At 39.4% G+C, this 13,389-nt stretch overlaps 1 protein-coding gene across 5 annotated transcripts in view; it reads right to left on the reverse strand.

Annotated features, from left to right (window-relative positions):
* Positions 1 to 12,991, reverse strand: part of LOC132391266 (fibroblast growth factor 9) — a 69,677-nt gene extending 56,686 nt beyond the window's left edge. For 2 of the 5 annotated variants that reach the window (XR_009511151.1, XM_059964205.1), the window contains exons 1-2: positions 12,478 to 12,989; positions 11,989 to 12,283 (exon numbers count right to left, since the gene is read on the reverse strand). Coding sequence is in view for 4 of the 5 variants with exons in the window: in XM_059964205.1 (XP_059820188.1) it covers positions 11,989 to 12,259 (271 nt within the window). In the remaining variant the exon portion in view is untranslated. Of the gene's footprint in view, positions 1 to 11,988; positions 12,284 to 12,396 lie in introns of all 5 variants that reach the window. The other 3 variants (XM_059964208.1, XM_059964207.1, XM_059964206.1) reach the window with 3 other exon arrangements.
* Between the last annotated feature and the right edge of the window lie 398 nt (positions 12,992 to 13,389).

Consider the following 13,389-nt stretch of genomic DNA (forward strand, 5'->3'; position numbering starts at 1 on the left):
ATGAGGCAGACAGAGTGTAACCCACACCAAGATTGAGTAAACAGGGTGCATTTCTAGTGTGGTTTGAAGCCCTGTGTATGAGAAGTGAGGCCACATTCTAAGGTAGAAGATATAAAGCAGGTTTTGAGGCAATTTTCTATTTTTGGGGGGAATGGAGTGGAATTTACCAAATTTAAATTTGGGGACAAGTAAGTGGCTACGTTGTTGGTATAAGAACAACAATCTTACATGTATTACTAATGTGCACTCCTCCACAATGAAAAACAGATACACTAGACATCTGCCACCCTCAAGTTATGAGGCTAGACACATTATTGAGAGAAAAAAATCACTTCTGATAGGCAGTTAGGGGAAAAGGTTAGAAATAAGATCTTAGACAAATCAAATAGCTTTTAGAAGAATACCACCTTGAGTAAGAAAACCAGAACATATTCACTAAGAAATGGAAGAGGGTGCAGATACTTGAGAACGTGAATGAGCTACTGTCTGTTTAGGCATATCAGAAAACTGACAATCAGATAAAAGTAACGAGAATAGCATTCAGGGATATACTTTATGTAGGGAACAAAAATGTGGCAAAAAGATCATATATGTCATAGAATTTGATGAGAAATTAGATCAAGTTTATCCTAGTTTGGCGGGGGAGGGTGTTAGGACACTGCAGAGCTACATCTGTGGAATTAAACAATATAACACAATATAATAGCTGGAAAGCATACAAGTAAGGACAATTTTGGTCTCTGCAGAGAAAAGAATGTAATAACAAAGAAGTTATTTACATGGAAGAAGCATCTGTTCTGTTCTAACATACTGCACTTAGTGTTCACAACGTTGCCTCCTCTACATCGAAGAAACCAAATACCGATTAGGTAATCACTTTGTGGACTCTTGCAGTCAATCCACCAAAGTGACCCCGAGCTTCTGGCTGCCCTGCTACTTCAATTTATCATGCCACTCCCCCTCTCGCCTCTACACTGTTACAACTAGTCTCAACGCTAGCTCCAGGAACAACACCTCATCCTCTATCTGTTGCAGCCTAAAATACTCCAGATCAAATTCTCAAACTCACTCTTTGTTTCTGTTTGTATGAGAGCTGGCCATGTTTATCTGCCACCCTTTTTCACTTCTTTTATTAGTAGAGACTGGCCTGCTGGGCATAGCCCAATAGGCCAAACTATATAACATGACACAGACTGTATAATTTTAACAACCATTGCTCATCCCCATCTTTTTGCCACCTAGACTATTTTTTTTTCTCTCATTCTCAGTTCTGATGAAAAGTCCTGGGACCTGAAAGAGTAACTGGTTCTCTTTCCACAGAAGAAGAACTTGCTGAGTTTTTTTCCAAGCATTTTCTGTATTTAAATATGTAGAAGACTTCAAACAAATAGAAAAAGGAGAAATCCAGCTGGCATATATAATCTGTGACTACTTCTTGGGATGGTCCACTGATTTTTGAACTGCAGAGCGAGCTGCACTAGGGATGGGTGTTGTAGCCTGGTAACTTTGGAACACGGGTGCCAGGTGAAGTTAAAAATTAATTAGTATCTATAATCAGCGTAGAGACCAGGGCAGTAGGGCACAGAAAGAAATCTTTCTTAGTGGCATAGTCCATCAAGAAATAATCATAGAAGAATGCAAAGAGGCTGTACCTCTTGTCTATGTTAGCCATTCAGAGCAATCTCCACATTTAATTTCACTTACTCTCCTTAAGCGCCTGCACATACAGCTGTGTAAAAATGGGTTATTATCTCTTCCACTCTTTCAGATTCTCACCACAATATGTGTGGAAGAATTTTCCACTTCTCCCATTGTACAGACTATTTTAAATCTCCATCCCTGATTATTGGCTTGTGTTGAATAGGCCCTTCCTATTTGTCCCATTTAGGTTCCTTAATTTTACACTTTTAAATTAAATTTCCATAATCTTTTTTCAAACAAAATTACAGACAATCTAACCTCTCCCTACATTTCCAGTTTTAACAACCTCATTTGAGTCTGGAACCCCGATTTTGAAATATCTATCCCTGCATCATTTAAAGTCCTGAAAGTTGCCATGCAAATTTAAGGTCTGTATTTCTAATATGCTGCTAAGCTTCTAAAAAGACAATTCAAATGTTACATTGTTTTTGCAGCAAATGTTTTGACAGAGTATGGCAACATCTCTGGAGAATGGACAGAGGCTAAGACGTGAAAATCACTTAAAGTTAGTATCCAAATGAATACAAAACATGCCAAATATCAGAATTTTAAGCTGATATCAGCATCTGCAATGTTGTGTCAGCATATTAGTGTTTGCTGACAAAAATCAATAAATCCTGTGCTGCCAGGACAGTATTCTAAATGTCTCATAATTTGCAGGATATTGCTTCTTAAGCAGAGGATCTAACTACAGGAACTAAGCATAGAAAATATGTCAGAAGGATCCACTAAATTTTTACTGGTCAGCACAGAGAGAATAAAGAAATGGAGAAGGAGATTGACAGAGGCTAATCTGCAATGCACAAACGGTACAGATTGACCTGCAATTCAGACACTAACCTCTGATCCAAAGACTGGCACAGAGGACTAGCCTTTAACCTTGGAATAGTGCATTATGGATTGAAAGTAATTAATTTCTGTCATTCTGGGAAGTAGAAGCAAAGATGCAATTGTGCAAAAATAAATTACATTGTTTAAAGGGGGAATAGTACTTTTTACTTGGTTGGCAAGCATATTTAATTAAACATAGTTCATCTATCTGTAATTAAGAGTGGGAAGTATTAAGAAAACTCTTTAAACATCCACTCAGCTTTCACAACAACCTTGCACTCAATGTCAGTAAGACCTAGGAATTAATTGTGGACTTCCGGAAGGGAAAGTTGAAGTAACGCACAACAGGCCTCATCGAGGGATCAGCAGTGGAAAGAGTGAGCAGCTTCAAGTTCATGGGTGTTGACATCTCTGAAGATCTATCCTGGGCCCAACATATTGATGCAATTACAAAGAAAGCACAATAGGAGCTATATTTCATTAGGAGTCTGAGGAGGCTTGCTATGTCACCAGAAGTGCTTATAAATTTCTACAGACATACTACAGAGAGCATTCTAACTAGTTACATCACCATCTGGTATGGAGAGGCCAATGCACAGGATCAGAAAAAGCTGCAGAAGGTTCTACACTCGCCAGCTCCATCATGGTCAAAACTTCCCCAGCATCAAGGACATCTTCAAAAGGCAATGCCTCAAAATGGAGGCATCCATGACCCAGGACATGCCCAATTCCCATTTCTACCGTCAAGGAAGAGGTACAAGAGCCTTAAGACACACACTCAACATTGTAGAAACAGTTTCTTCCCCTCCATCATCATGTTTCTGAGTGGACAATGAACCCATGTACGCTACCTTACTATTTTTTGCTCTACTTTTGCAATCCATATTTATTTATTTTAATACATTTTTTATTGTAATTTATACTTTTTTATATTATTATATATTGCAATGTACTGCTGCCACAAAATAACAAATTGCATGACATATGCCCAGGATATTAAACCTGATTCTATTCTATTCTGGCTTGTGATACTCTTATTTTTGTGGACATAACAATGAGCCCATTTAGTGACAGCTTACTTCCTGCTATTTGGGAAGATAATCTATCAATACTCAAGTCAGTTATGAATTAACTGCTTTTCTCCTGATGGTACCATTTATGACAAAATTAATCTTGGCACATTAAATGTCACTTTTTCTGGTGCTGAGTGCTCAGACCTACTGAAGAAGTAGAATGACTTGGATGTCCTTTGGGTGATCGTGTAAAGTTAAGAGGAAGGACGGAGTGATACTATGCAAAAAGAAGTGACTATTTGAAGGGACAGAGTAATATGATTCTATTGAAGATTTCAAACTTGACAGGTAGATGAAAACTAACATCTTAAAAAAATGATCAGATTCCTGGATGGGATAATAGTGATTGAGATGATAGAATAATATACAAGAAACTCAAATGAAAAGAAAATTGACAGACAACTGCAAGGGATAACAGAGGCAGATAACAGCACTTTGTGCTCGATGTCTTATGGTGCCTATAGTATTGTGTAAATATATTAGTTTCAATTTAAATCTTTCTCAAGTTATTATCTTAGATACCTCTGATTGAAAGCAAACTGTTGAGTTGCAATATGGATGTCTAGAGGGAGATCCTCATGATTCAGTACAATTAATATTGTAATACTTTGAGAACAGAACAAAAATGTTATATATAAGCATTGCTGCTTAAAAGTAATTAACAATGAACTTTAATGATGCAAAACATCCCAATGCTAAAAATTTCTGTTATGTATAAAGCTCTGATGCTTATAACATAGTCCATCCAGTGATGCAGCAGAGAACTGAAGAACCAATTTCATCACCATGGGTTAACTTGAAGCATGGAAACCTACTTGGGAAATCATCTGCTGGCAGTTTTTCTGTAACTCCTACAAGAAAGCAATACTGTACACGAGTACTGCCCACTGCTGCCAGTCATCACCAGTTCCGTAGCACAAATATTTTGACAGGAAACCAATTGGATAAAAAGAAGAAATGAACTTGGAAAAAAATGATGATTTGGAGACAATTTATTTTGCTTCAATGTACCCCAAAATACTTAGCGTAACCCCTAGATATAGTTCTGTCAGAGAACTAAACAGAAGTGCCCCATGTACATACCAGGTCTTCACTCTCTGGATGAAATTTTATTTTTATGATATTTACTAATATAACTTTTATGTCTTGCATTTATAATTACACCAGGCAGGAAAAATTCAAGAAAACATGGTAATTGGTACAGGCAATGAGTGGAAATATAATAGCAGAACAGTGTAACAATAAACAAACCTTTTCAACTGTATTATCTACACTTTGATCATTCCATCTCCTGCTGAGATGGGTTTACTTTCTGCTGTATAACTCACAGCAGATGCATTTACATTTTTCAAGCGAATGCAAAATGTGAGTAGTTCACTATGACTTCCAGTTTTGAGAACATAAGGTGATACTGTAATATCTTTCCTTGCATAGCTTATGGTAGTAATCACTAGTAATAACTAGCCCATTGCTGCAAAATAAAATTTCCAAATGTGTTAATAGCCTAGTTATGTGGCAGTTTATTTGAAAAGTACATGCCATCGTAGTCATGGTGAGGAAATTATCCTAATGTAATGTCTGTCAGCTGCTGAAACAAAGATTTGGGTTTGCTTTATATTGAGTTACTGTACTGGGTCTTAGAGGTGACTCTAAATCATGTGGCTAAGAAGTAATTCAACTCCACAAATCAAGTGATGGATCAAATGGCAACAAATGCCACCAAGTTAAATTCCTGATAACAATAACTTCAGCCTTAGAGCAAGACTCTTAGCATAATCCGAGTTCCCTATTATTATACCAATGAAAGGATTTTTATGATTTTATATATATAAATAAAAAGAAAAGCACTGAGAAACTTCTATTTGGAATTTTCTGAACAATGATTTTTTTTTGCATCAGCAGCACTTTATTTCCTCCCAAAGGTTATTATTTGTGATATTTAGTTATGTATATTTGGAAGTTTAATAATGGTTAATTATAGTAAATGGCTTGAGCAATTAGTCTTGCAATGTGTAAATACCTAAATTTATAGGTTGGCCTTTCAACAATGCAAAAAATGGGGATTGTACTAAGTTCTGTTTGTGTAATCAAATGAATTGATTTTAACTTATGATGCCAACAGATTATTTGACTTTGACAGTAATCAGATTTGCAGCCTTAATATTATAAACCAAAAAATTGCCAAATAATTAAATATAAAATGTGCAAGCTACATGTCATATCTTGGTGGAAGCTGTCACATGATGCATTCATGGGAAAACAGCTGTTCTGAATTCTGTGAAAGGTGGCACATATATCTTTGCAGAATTTCAGGTTTAAAGATCATGTGAAGGTCAATTAGATGACAACATATGAGAAACAAGATGAAAGCCTGCACGATGATGATGATTTTGTTCTGTGCTGATTTTATATAGAACCATTGAGGGGTTGGACAATATGCTAAAAGACCTAAGCCAAAAGCCCAGGGTTTTCTAATTTGGACCTCTAGTCTGTGCTGAGCCATGGCCCTTAGCAATGGAGCTACTTTATCCAAACTGTGCCACCCCAGGAAATGATAAAATAAAAAAGTTGCTGTTTCTAATCAGAATTCAACTACCTACATTTGATTAGCGTAGAAGAGGCTCAAATGTTTTAACAGTTCCTTCCAATCTCATCAGAGCTCGTTACCCAGACATATTGCAGAATTACCAACTGGCAAAATATTAAAGGTTTGCCAGTAACATAAAGCCTTGGTGTATGGTGATTAAAAATGGAGAATTGCATTGGTACATCTGAGACAAAAGAAAACTGTTGAGAACACTCCAGATCCAGCAGCATCTGTGGAGTGAGGTAGTTAGTCATGTTTCATTACAACCTTTCTGCACTTTTATTCCTAAACTATTCATCTCTCCACAGATGCTACCTAACCCATTGAAAGATTCCCATTTAATTTGTTTTAAGTTTCAGAGTTCCAACATCCAAAGCGTTCTGCTTTGGTTTTCTAACTTTACTTATTTGTTTCTTTTGACCATGCGCAAACACAGCCAAAGATCAGGTAATCTAACTTGGAAATTGCTCTCATGACAAATCCGTTTTGAAAACCATCAGATGCCTGAATTTGATCTAGTGACCAGAGTGATTATTTTCACATTTCCAGCCTTACAGTAATTTCTACACTCTAGAACTACTTCAACAGATGTAAGACTCTTTCGGATGTTCTAATTAATGAAAGTGTGTTGGCTTTTGCCACACAAAGCTAAGACCTTGAAACATTAGCACTTTTTTCACTATAAACTGGGTTTTTAATTGTGGATGTGCCTGAGGACACAATTGGAAAATCTGTGTGGTACACTCCCAAGCTGAAAACGTCTGAGATTGTCCATTTTCAATGGAATGTCTCAGGCTTCAGCATCTTCCAAAAAAATCTTAGTCTTGCAGGTCCAAAGTTCAGTGAAATTGTCAAAATAAATAGATATAGTGGTAATGAAGGCTTAGAGCATACTTTCCTTTATGAGTTGGGGCACTGAATATGAGGATTAAAAAGTCATGTGGCAGCTGCATAAACCTTAGGGTGGGCCACATTTGGAGTGTTGGGTGTAGTTCTGGCTGAGTATTACAGGAAAGATGTGAAGGCTTTGGAGAGGTTACAGAAAAGATTCACCAGTATGTTGCCTAGATTACAGAGCATTACCTACAAGAAGAGGATGGACAAACCTGCACTGTTTTCTCTGGAGCATCGGAGGCTGAGAGTCAACCTGACAAAAGTACATAAAATTATGGAAGGCGTAGGATAGTCAGAGTCCTTTTATCCCCCAGAGTGGAAATTTTGAATATTAGAGGACATAGATTGAAGACGAGAAGGGGAAAGTTTAAAGGAGATTTGTGTAGCAAGTTTTTATTTGCTCAGAGAGTGAATGATGCCTTAAACATACAGCCAGGGAAGGTGGCAGAAACAGACACAATAGCACTGTTTAAGAGGCCTTTTAAAAACCACAAGAATAGACAGAGGAGAGATATGGATGATGGTATTTCCATGGTCAGCAAGGACATTGTGGTTTGAAGGGACCATCTATGTTCTAGCCATACTCTCATCTCAGAAAAATCCTTAATGTTTCAATGTATCCAATGAAAGACAAAATTGAACATGCTTGCAGCTAAAAAAAATAAAAATGATCCTCACAGAAGTATATTGCAAAGTAGACATTTTGCACAGGTGGAAGATATCCTCTCAAGCATCGAATACAGCGGTACAACTCAGACTTCATACCCTAAGAAAAAGGGGAAAGAAAGGCATTTTGCAAGTCAACTCTTTGAAGTTGAGGCAAAAACAGGAATGTTTCTGGGATCACCTGAAGTCCGGTAAATGTCAATAACTGTGACTGAGAAATAGACTTGCTCTGGTGACAGATACAATAACTCAGCATTGAGGAAGCCACAGGAACTTGTCGGTCTGCCATCCAAAAGAATACAACTGAAGTGTGAATCAATCTCCCACACCAAACACTTGTTTTACAAAGAAGGAACCACTTTAGTGATCTGTCTTGTTTTCCTTTAGAAATGAGGTTTGTGATGGGTCATTTGAGGCAACAAAGGAAGTTTTTAGTCGTTTGCAGCTATTTGCATTCCAGCAGTAAACTTGTTTAATAGAATAGGAAAGTTAAGACAAAGATTTTAAATGTGAAACCCTCAGCAAGGCCTTGTCCTCAATTTCATCCTGCGAAACAAGGCATTTCTTCAAATAGTGAAAGAGCTTGCATTGTAAATGTAATTGTCTTTTCCTTAAAGTATTTGTGGTGTTCAGGAGATGATTGACGTGCCAACTGGAGAGCCTGGCTTTGAGTGCTTCAGGGTGATATTTTTTCAGCTGACACCTTGAGCTATTTGGTGTTCGGTTCCTTTAGAAGTTATAATACAACCAAGCTCTCTCTGCACACTGTTCCAGCATGTCACGGATTTTAAGCCCCGACACTGTGTATTTAGAACAGATAACAGAGATTTCTGTGTGGAAATATCAATGCCACACCCAATATATTAACAGTAAGCACAGAATACGTGACTTTTAAAAATGGAGCGAGCTCACAAAACGCCTGCGTCGTTTACCTTCAGTTATTGCATAAATGATGAATGACTTGGGGCGCGCCTAGTCTTTTTGTTCTCATTGTTATGTCATTGCCAGGACTAAACGATACACTCAAAATGTAATTAAGTGTATCCAAAAGAGGATAAATCTGGTTAATTGAAAGGATATGGTCGAATGATTAACGGGTATGGAGAAAAACAATATGCAATGCATATATTAGTAACAAGGTATTAAACCTGGAACGCCCCTATAATAAACCGAGGTCTCCCTCGAGGTCCTAGTGCCTGCAATCCTTGCTTCGTAACCCTGATCTAAACCCTGGAAGCAAATACTAAATGGAAGAGGAAATTCAATATTTTATCCAATTTCAGTTAAATGTATATCAAGGTAAGGTAAGCTAAAATTAGAACTTCAATGAAATCATGTCTTAATTTTAAGTGAAGAGATGGCCTCTATTCTGAACACGTCCATCTGCTGAACAGTTTTGCTGACACAAAAGACCCGCCCACATTTTCCAGTTATTGAATTTCCCACTGGAGTTCAATCTGGAAAGTGCCTTCAATCGAAGAACAAACGTTACATTAAACATTCAGCCTTAGACCTCTGAAGAGCTTGCAGTACAAACTCGATAATCATAAGAGGCAGCAAAGGATACGCTGCGGCTGCTGATGCATATCGAGCGAATGAGACCTTGCGGAGAAAATGCTGCACGTTGCCAAATCGGAGCAGCCAACACCCCCCGCGTGGGTCTTTTAGGGCAATATATTCAGCAAACCGCAAAACTGCACGCTTAGCAGAGCAGTTCGTTCTAGAGTATGTAGGTAAACTGAGAAACAATCCTTTTGTATTTTTAGTTAAATATTAAACCCGTACCAAATGCAATAAGCATCAAACACGGTCGTTACCGACAGTTAACTGTTTAATTCGAAGAGGAAAGTTGGTTAAAGTGGATTGCAAATGAAACAGCGGCCGCGGTGAATGCACCGTGTTAACTAACGTGATATAAAACTGAGCTGTTTCTCCCAGTATTTCCTCTTAGAAGCTTTGAAATGGAGGATCGCTGCGTCGATTTTGTTTTGGTTAGGAAGGCCACGCCACAAGTTTTAATTGTGAAGCGCTTGGCTGAATTTATGGGTACATCATGAAACAGCAAATGAGAGAGCCGCGTAATCCCACTCTCACCTGCCGCCTCCACGAGAGAATTCAAGATTATTCCCATCTCCAGTACCTCAGCATTCACAACTATGTTTTTTTTGTAGACAACAGCCTTCACGCACTCCCTGGTTGATTGAAATGCAATCAATAGAAATACAAGTGCTTGGGCGAGTTGTCACGCAAAGATCACTGCGGTGTTCGGTCATCGGTTCTAGCAACCATGATCTTCAGGCGCAAACCGCAAAGTAAAAGTTGATGGCAATGCCAACTCTTAATTGCAAAGGGAACACGGTGGGACTGTTTAAATGCATCGGTCGGGTATTAAAAACTGGGCGGATTTAAATCCTGCACCATGCCTTATGAAATGGAGCAGGTGCAGGCCAGCCAGTGCAGAGGTGGGCGAAAGCAGGAGTTGCTGCATTGAGATACACCTGCCAGTGTCGGGGCCCCGCGACACAGAGGATGCGCTTCACACAGGCACGACAAAGAACAAAGAAACTAGATTATTACTAAAGGGGCAACGGGCGGGGTATTAATCCCTCGAAACTAGCCGGAGTGAGTTAAAATGATATGGGAACACAGTCGGCCCGGGAAAGCATACAAATGGTGCAAAAAATGAAGGTTCCTGAGGTGTAGCCAGCCTCGGGAATCTGAAGGGAGCTAGACTACCGTGCCAGCGCAGGTAGCAAACTTCCCACATTGAGATTCTAATTTAACCAATTTCTTCACCACCACCCTCCTCCCACTCCCGTTTATCCCCGAAACAGAATAGCTAAAACAGACCCTGGAGTCAGACGTCGTTTGCTTGCAGAAAACGTTTTCAATGTTCTTATTATATGTAGTCTCCCCGAGCTGAATTATTTTCTGTTAAATAATTTTATGTCAACATTTTGCAAAGGGTTCGGGTGGAGTTATCATTGCAGCATTTCTACTCGACTCCGCCCCAGCCCCTGCCCCCTCCCCCCGCACACACATACAGCCTTCTGGTCGGCTGTTTGATTTGCTATAATCTTTTATCTAGTAGCTAGTAGAATTAATTCATTTAAAAATGAATCTCTGAGTGAAAGCGAGTCCTGAATTTGAGTCCCGAATCCCTGCGTCGGACCGTGCGTTAGGACCCGGGGGATATCTCTCGCTCTGAAATGTAGCAGTGCGGCCGCCGTACAGACACCTGCCGGAGGCGTGAACCCGGGGCTGGAGGTTTGGCCGTAACCTTCGGGGAGAAAAACTAGAAATGTACCGGTGCTTTTGATCTTTAAAACGCATTCGCACCTTTTAACCAACAAAAAGGGGGGGAAACCTCGCGAGGTTGCTGCACGCACGTGGCCTAAATTACTCTTGCGCATTTCGACATTGAATAATCTATCGAGGAAACACTGATTAATAATGCATGACGATGGCTTAAATAAGTCTTTGCTCTGATCTCCTCAACAATCACCTCCACCAGTGAGTCATATGATTGCACCAATCCACTGCGTTTGCAATCTGCATCCAACTTTGACTGCAAAAAAACACCGATTATTAGTCTACAGTTTATTTGCACGTTCATGACTGCACACATAAGGCACCCCAATGTAACAAAACATATTATAAGTTAGTTTCTAGTCTGACGACCTAGTAAATGACATTTACATCAGATAGGACGCATAAGGTCGTGAGGACAGGTAAATGGGCGGCCGCAGATACATTTTCCGAAGCAAACGCATCTTGGTCAGTATCCAATAGCTACGCACCTAAGTTACTGGTATAGCGTGGTTGTCTCACTGCACCATTAGTCAGAATCTATTTTTCTATACACATGCAAGTACGAGACCCACATGTCCTCAACTTGACAATTTTTCGCAGCCTGCTGCTTTGAAAAGTTATTTCTTTATTTCCTAGCCACCGCGTATACAGAGAGACAGACAAAGGCATATTGATACGTTTTAAAAATCAATTGCCACGATGCGGGAATGTGGGCCTAAATGAATGTGATGATTCTATCATTTAGTCATGCCTGATATTCTTAGAGCACGTTATAGGAATCAGAATACGTTCGCTCGCTCGCTCGCTCTCTGCTCGCATCGTAGAGCAGTGCAGCAATAAACTCTGCCATCTGGCATCACGTAAAAAAATCATAAGATGTCTCATTTATGACCTACTTAAGTGCTTTGTGTATCTGCTACTTACCAAATCGGCTGTGATCTTGTCTGGTCCCCTGGATAGTTCCGTTAGGAAAAATCTCTAAGTGAAAGCCAGTCCTGCAGTAGAGCTGTCTCCGCCTGAGGATCCCCTTTAAGTGGGACAGGTCCGTGACTGAGCCCCTGCTCAAACCCCCCTCAGACTGGCCGAGATGATCACTCAGGAGTATCGGGTTATCCACCGGTAAAACGGGCACATTCCCAAAAGGTATTGCATCCTGGGCACCAAGATAGTTCCCAACTTCACCTAACGGAGCCATCAGTCGCCGCCGGCGATTCTGCTTCTGATAATAACAACACAAAAAAAACAAGAATAATAATATAGGTGTCAGCCCAAATTGCTCTCGTGTTTTTTTGTTAGAATGAATTGTTTTGACTGCAATCCATTAACACATACATAAAAGTAATATGCTGTTTTGGTTTGGGGCAGGTTCAAGGTCAATCACTGTAGTCTATGAAACCACCGCTTTATACTCACACATTAACATATTGTTTTTAAATAATCCCAGGTCTAACAGGCTGCTTGATCTTCAGGCGATCCAGCTGCATTGAGAATAAAAATTCGTAGTTTCTCCATTGGAAGAAGGTAACGATGGTCATAGCAACTTAAACCCGGCGTTATTGGTTTTTTTTAGATGAACAAGGCTACGTCAGAATTTATGGATCTGTCTCCAGAAAGGCATGCGCTGTTTTTACTCTATAAAAGACTGCATACATCAGCATGAATCCTTGAGAAAATATAGATCGCACGTTGCTCGCTGGGGCAATCCAGAAACTTTGATCTTATTTTTTTTCCCAAACGTCACCTTTTTTATTATCCAAAGACTCGAGGAAGATCAGGAGAGTGTCTGGAGCTTCAGGCGCTCGCCTTCATCAGCAGAAAGATCTGCAAGTCCAATGCTGGGTTGCTGGCTGCCTTGAAACAGGTGTTCTTTACGCAGACCCCACTGTGAAATGTGTGTACTATCTGCGTCTGAACTATACTCTCCATAAAGCACGCAGAGTGGCGCAGAAAAGCAGGCATGGGTTGGGTTTAAGGTAGTCTTACCAACGACATATAGGCTCCTTCTCGGTCCTAGTGCCCATGGGTTACTTAAAGAAATCAAACTATTTGAAAACGCATATGAAACCCTTTTAACTGTATTGGGTGCATATTCAGTCTAAACTTTTCTATTCATCTCAGCTTTACGACACTAAATAAAATATTTTATGGGTTGAGATTTATTTATTAGGACAATAATAATATTGTATAGTAATTTTCATTTTACAAAAACACAGGTTTTTAGATTAGCCCGAGGAAATATATGTAGTCAGAATCAAAAGGTATCTTAGATCGAGGTTGTAGGTCTGAAGAACGCGCGAATGATTAACCCACATAACAATATACGAT

The sequence above is a fragment of the Hypanus sabinus genome, chromosome 3 (genome assembly GCF_030144855.1).
Source record: "Hypanus sabinus isolate sHypSab1 chromosome 3, sHypSab1.hap1, whole genome shotgun sequence".
Taxonomy (NCBI): Eukaryota; Metazoa; Chordata; class Chondrichthyes; order Myliobatiformes; family Dasyatidae; genus Hypanus; species Hypanus sabinus.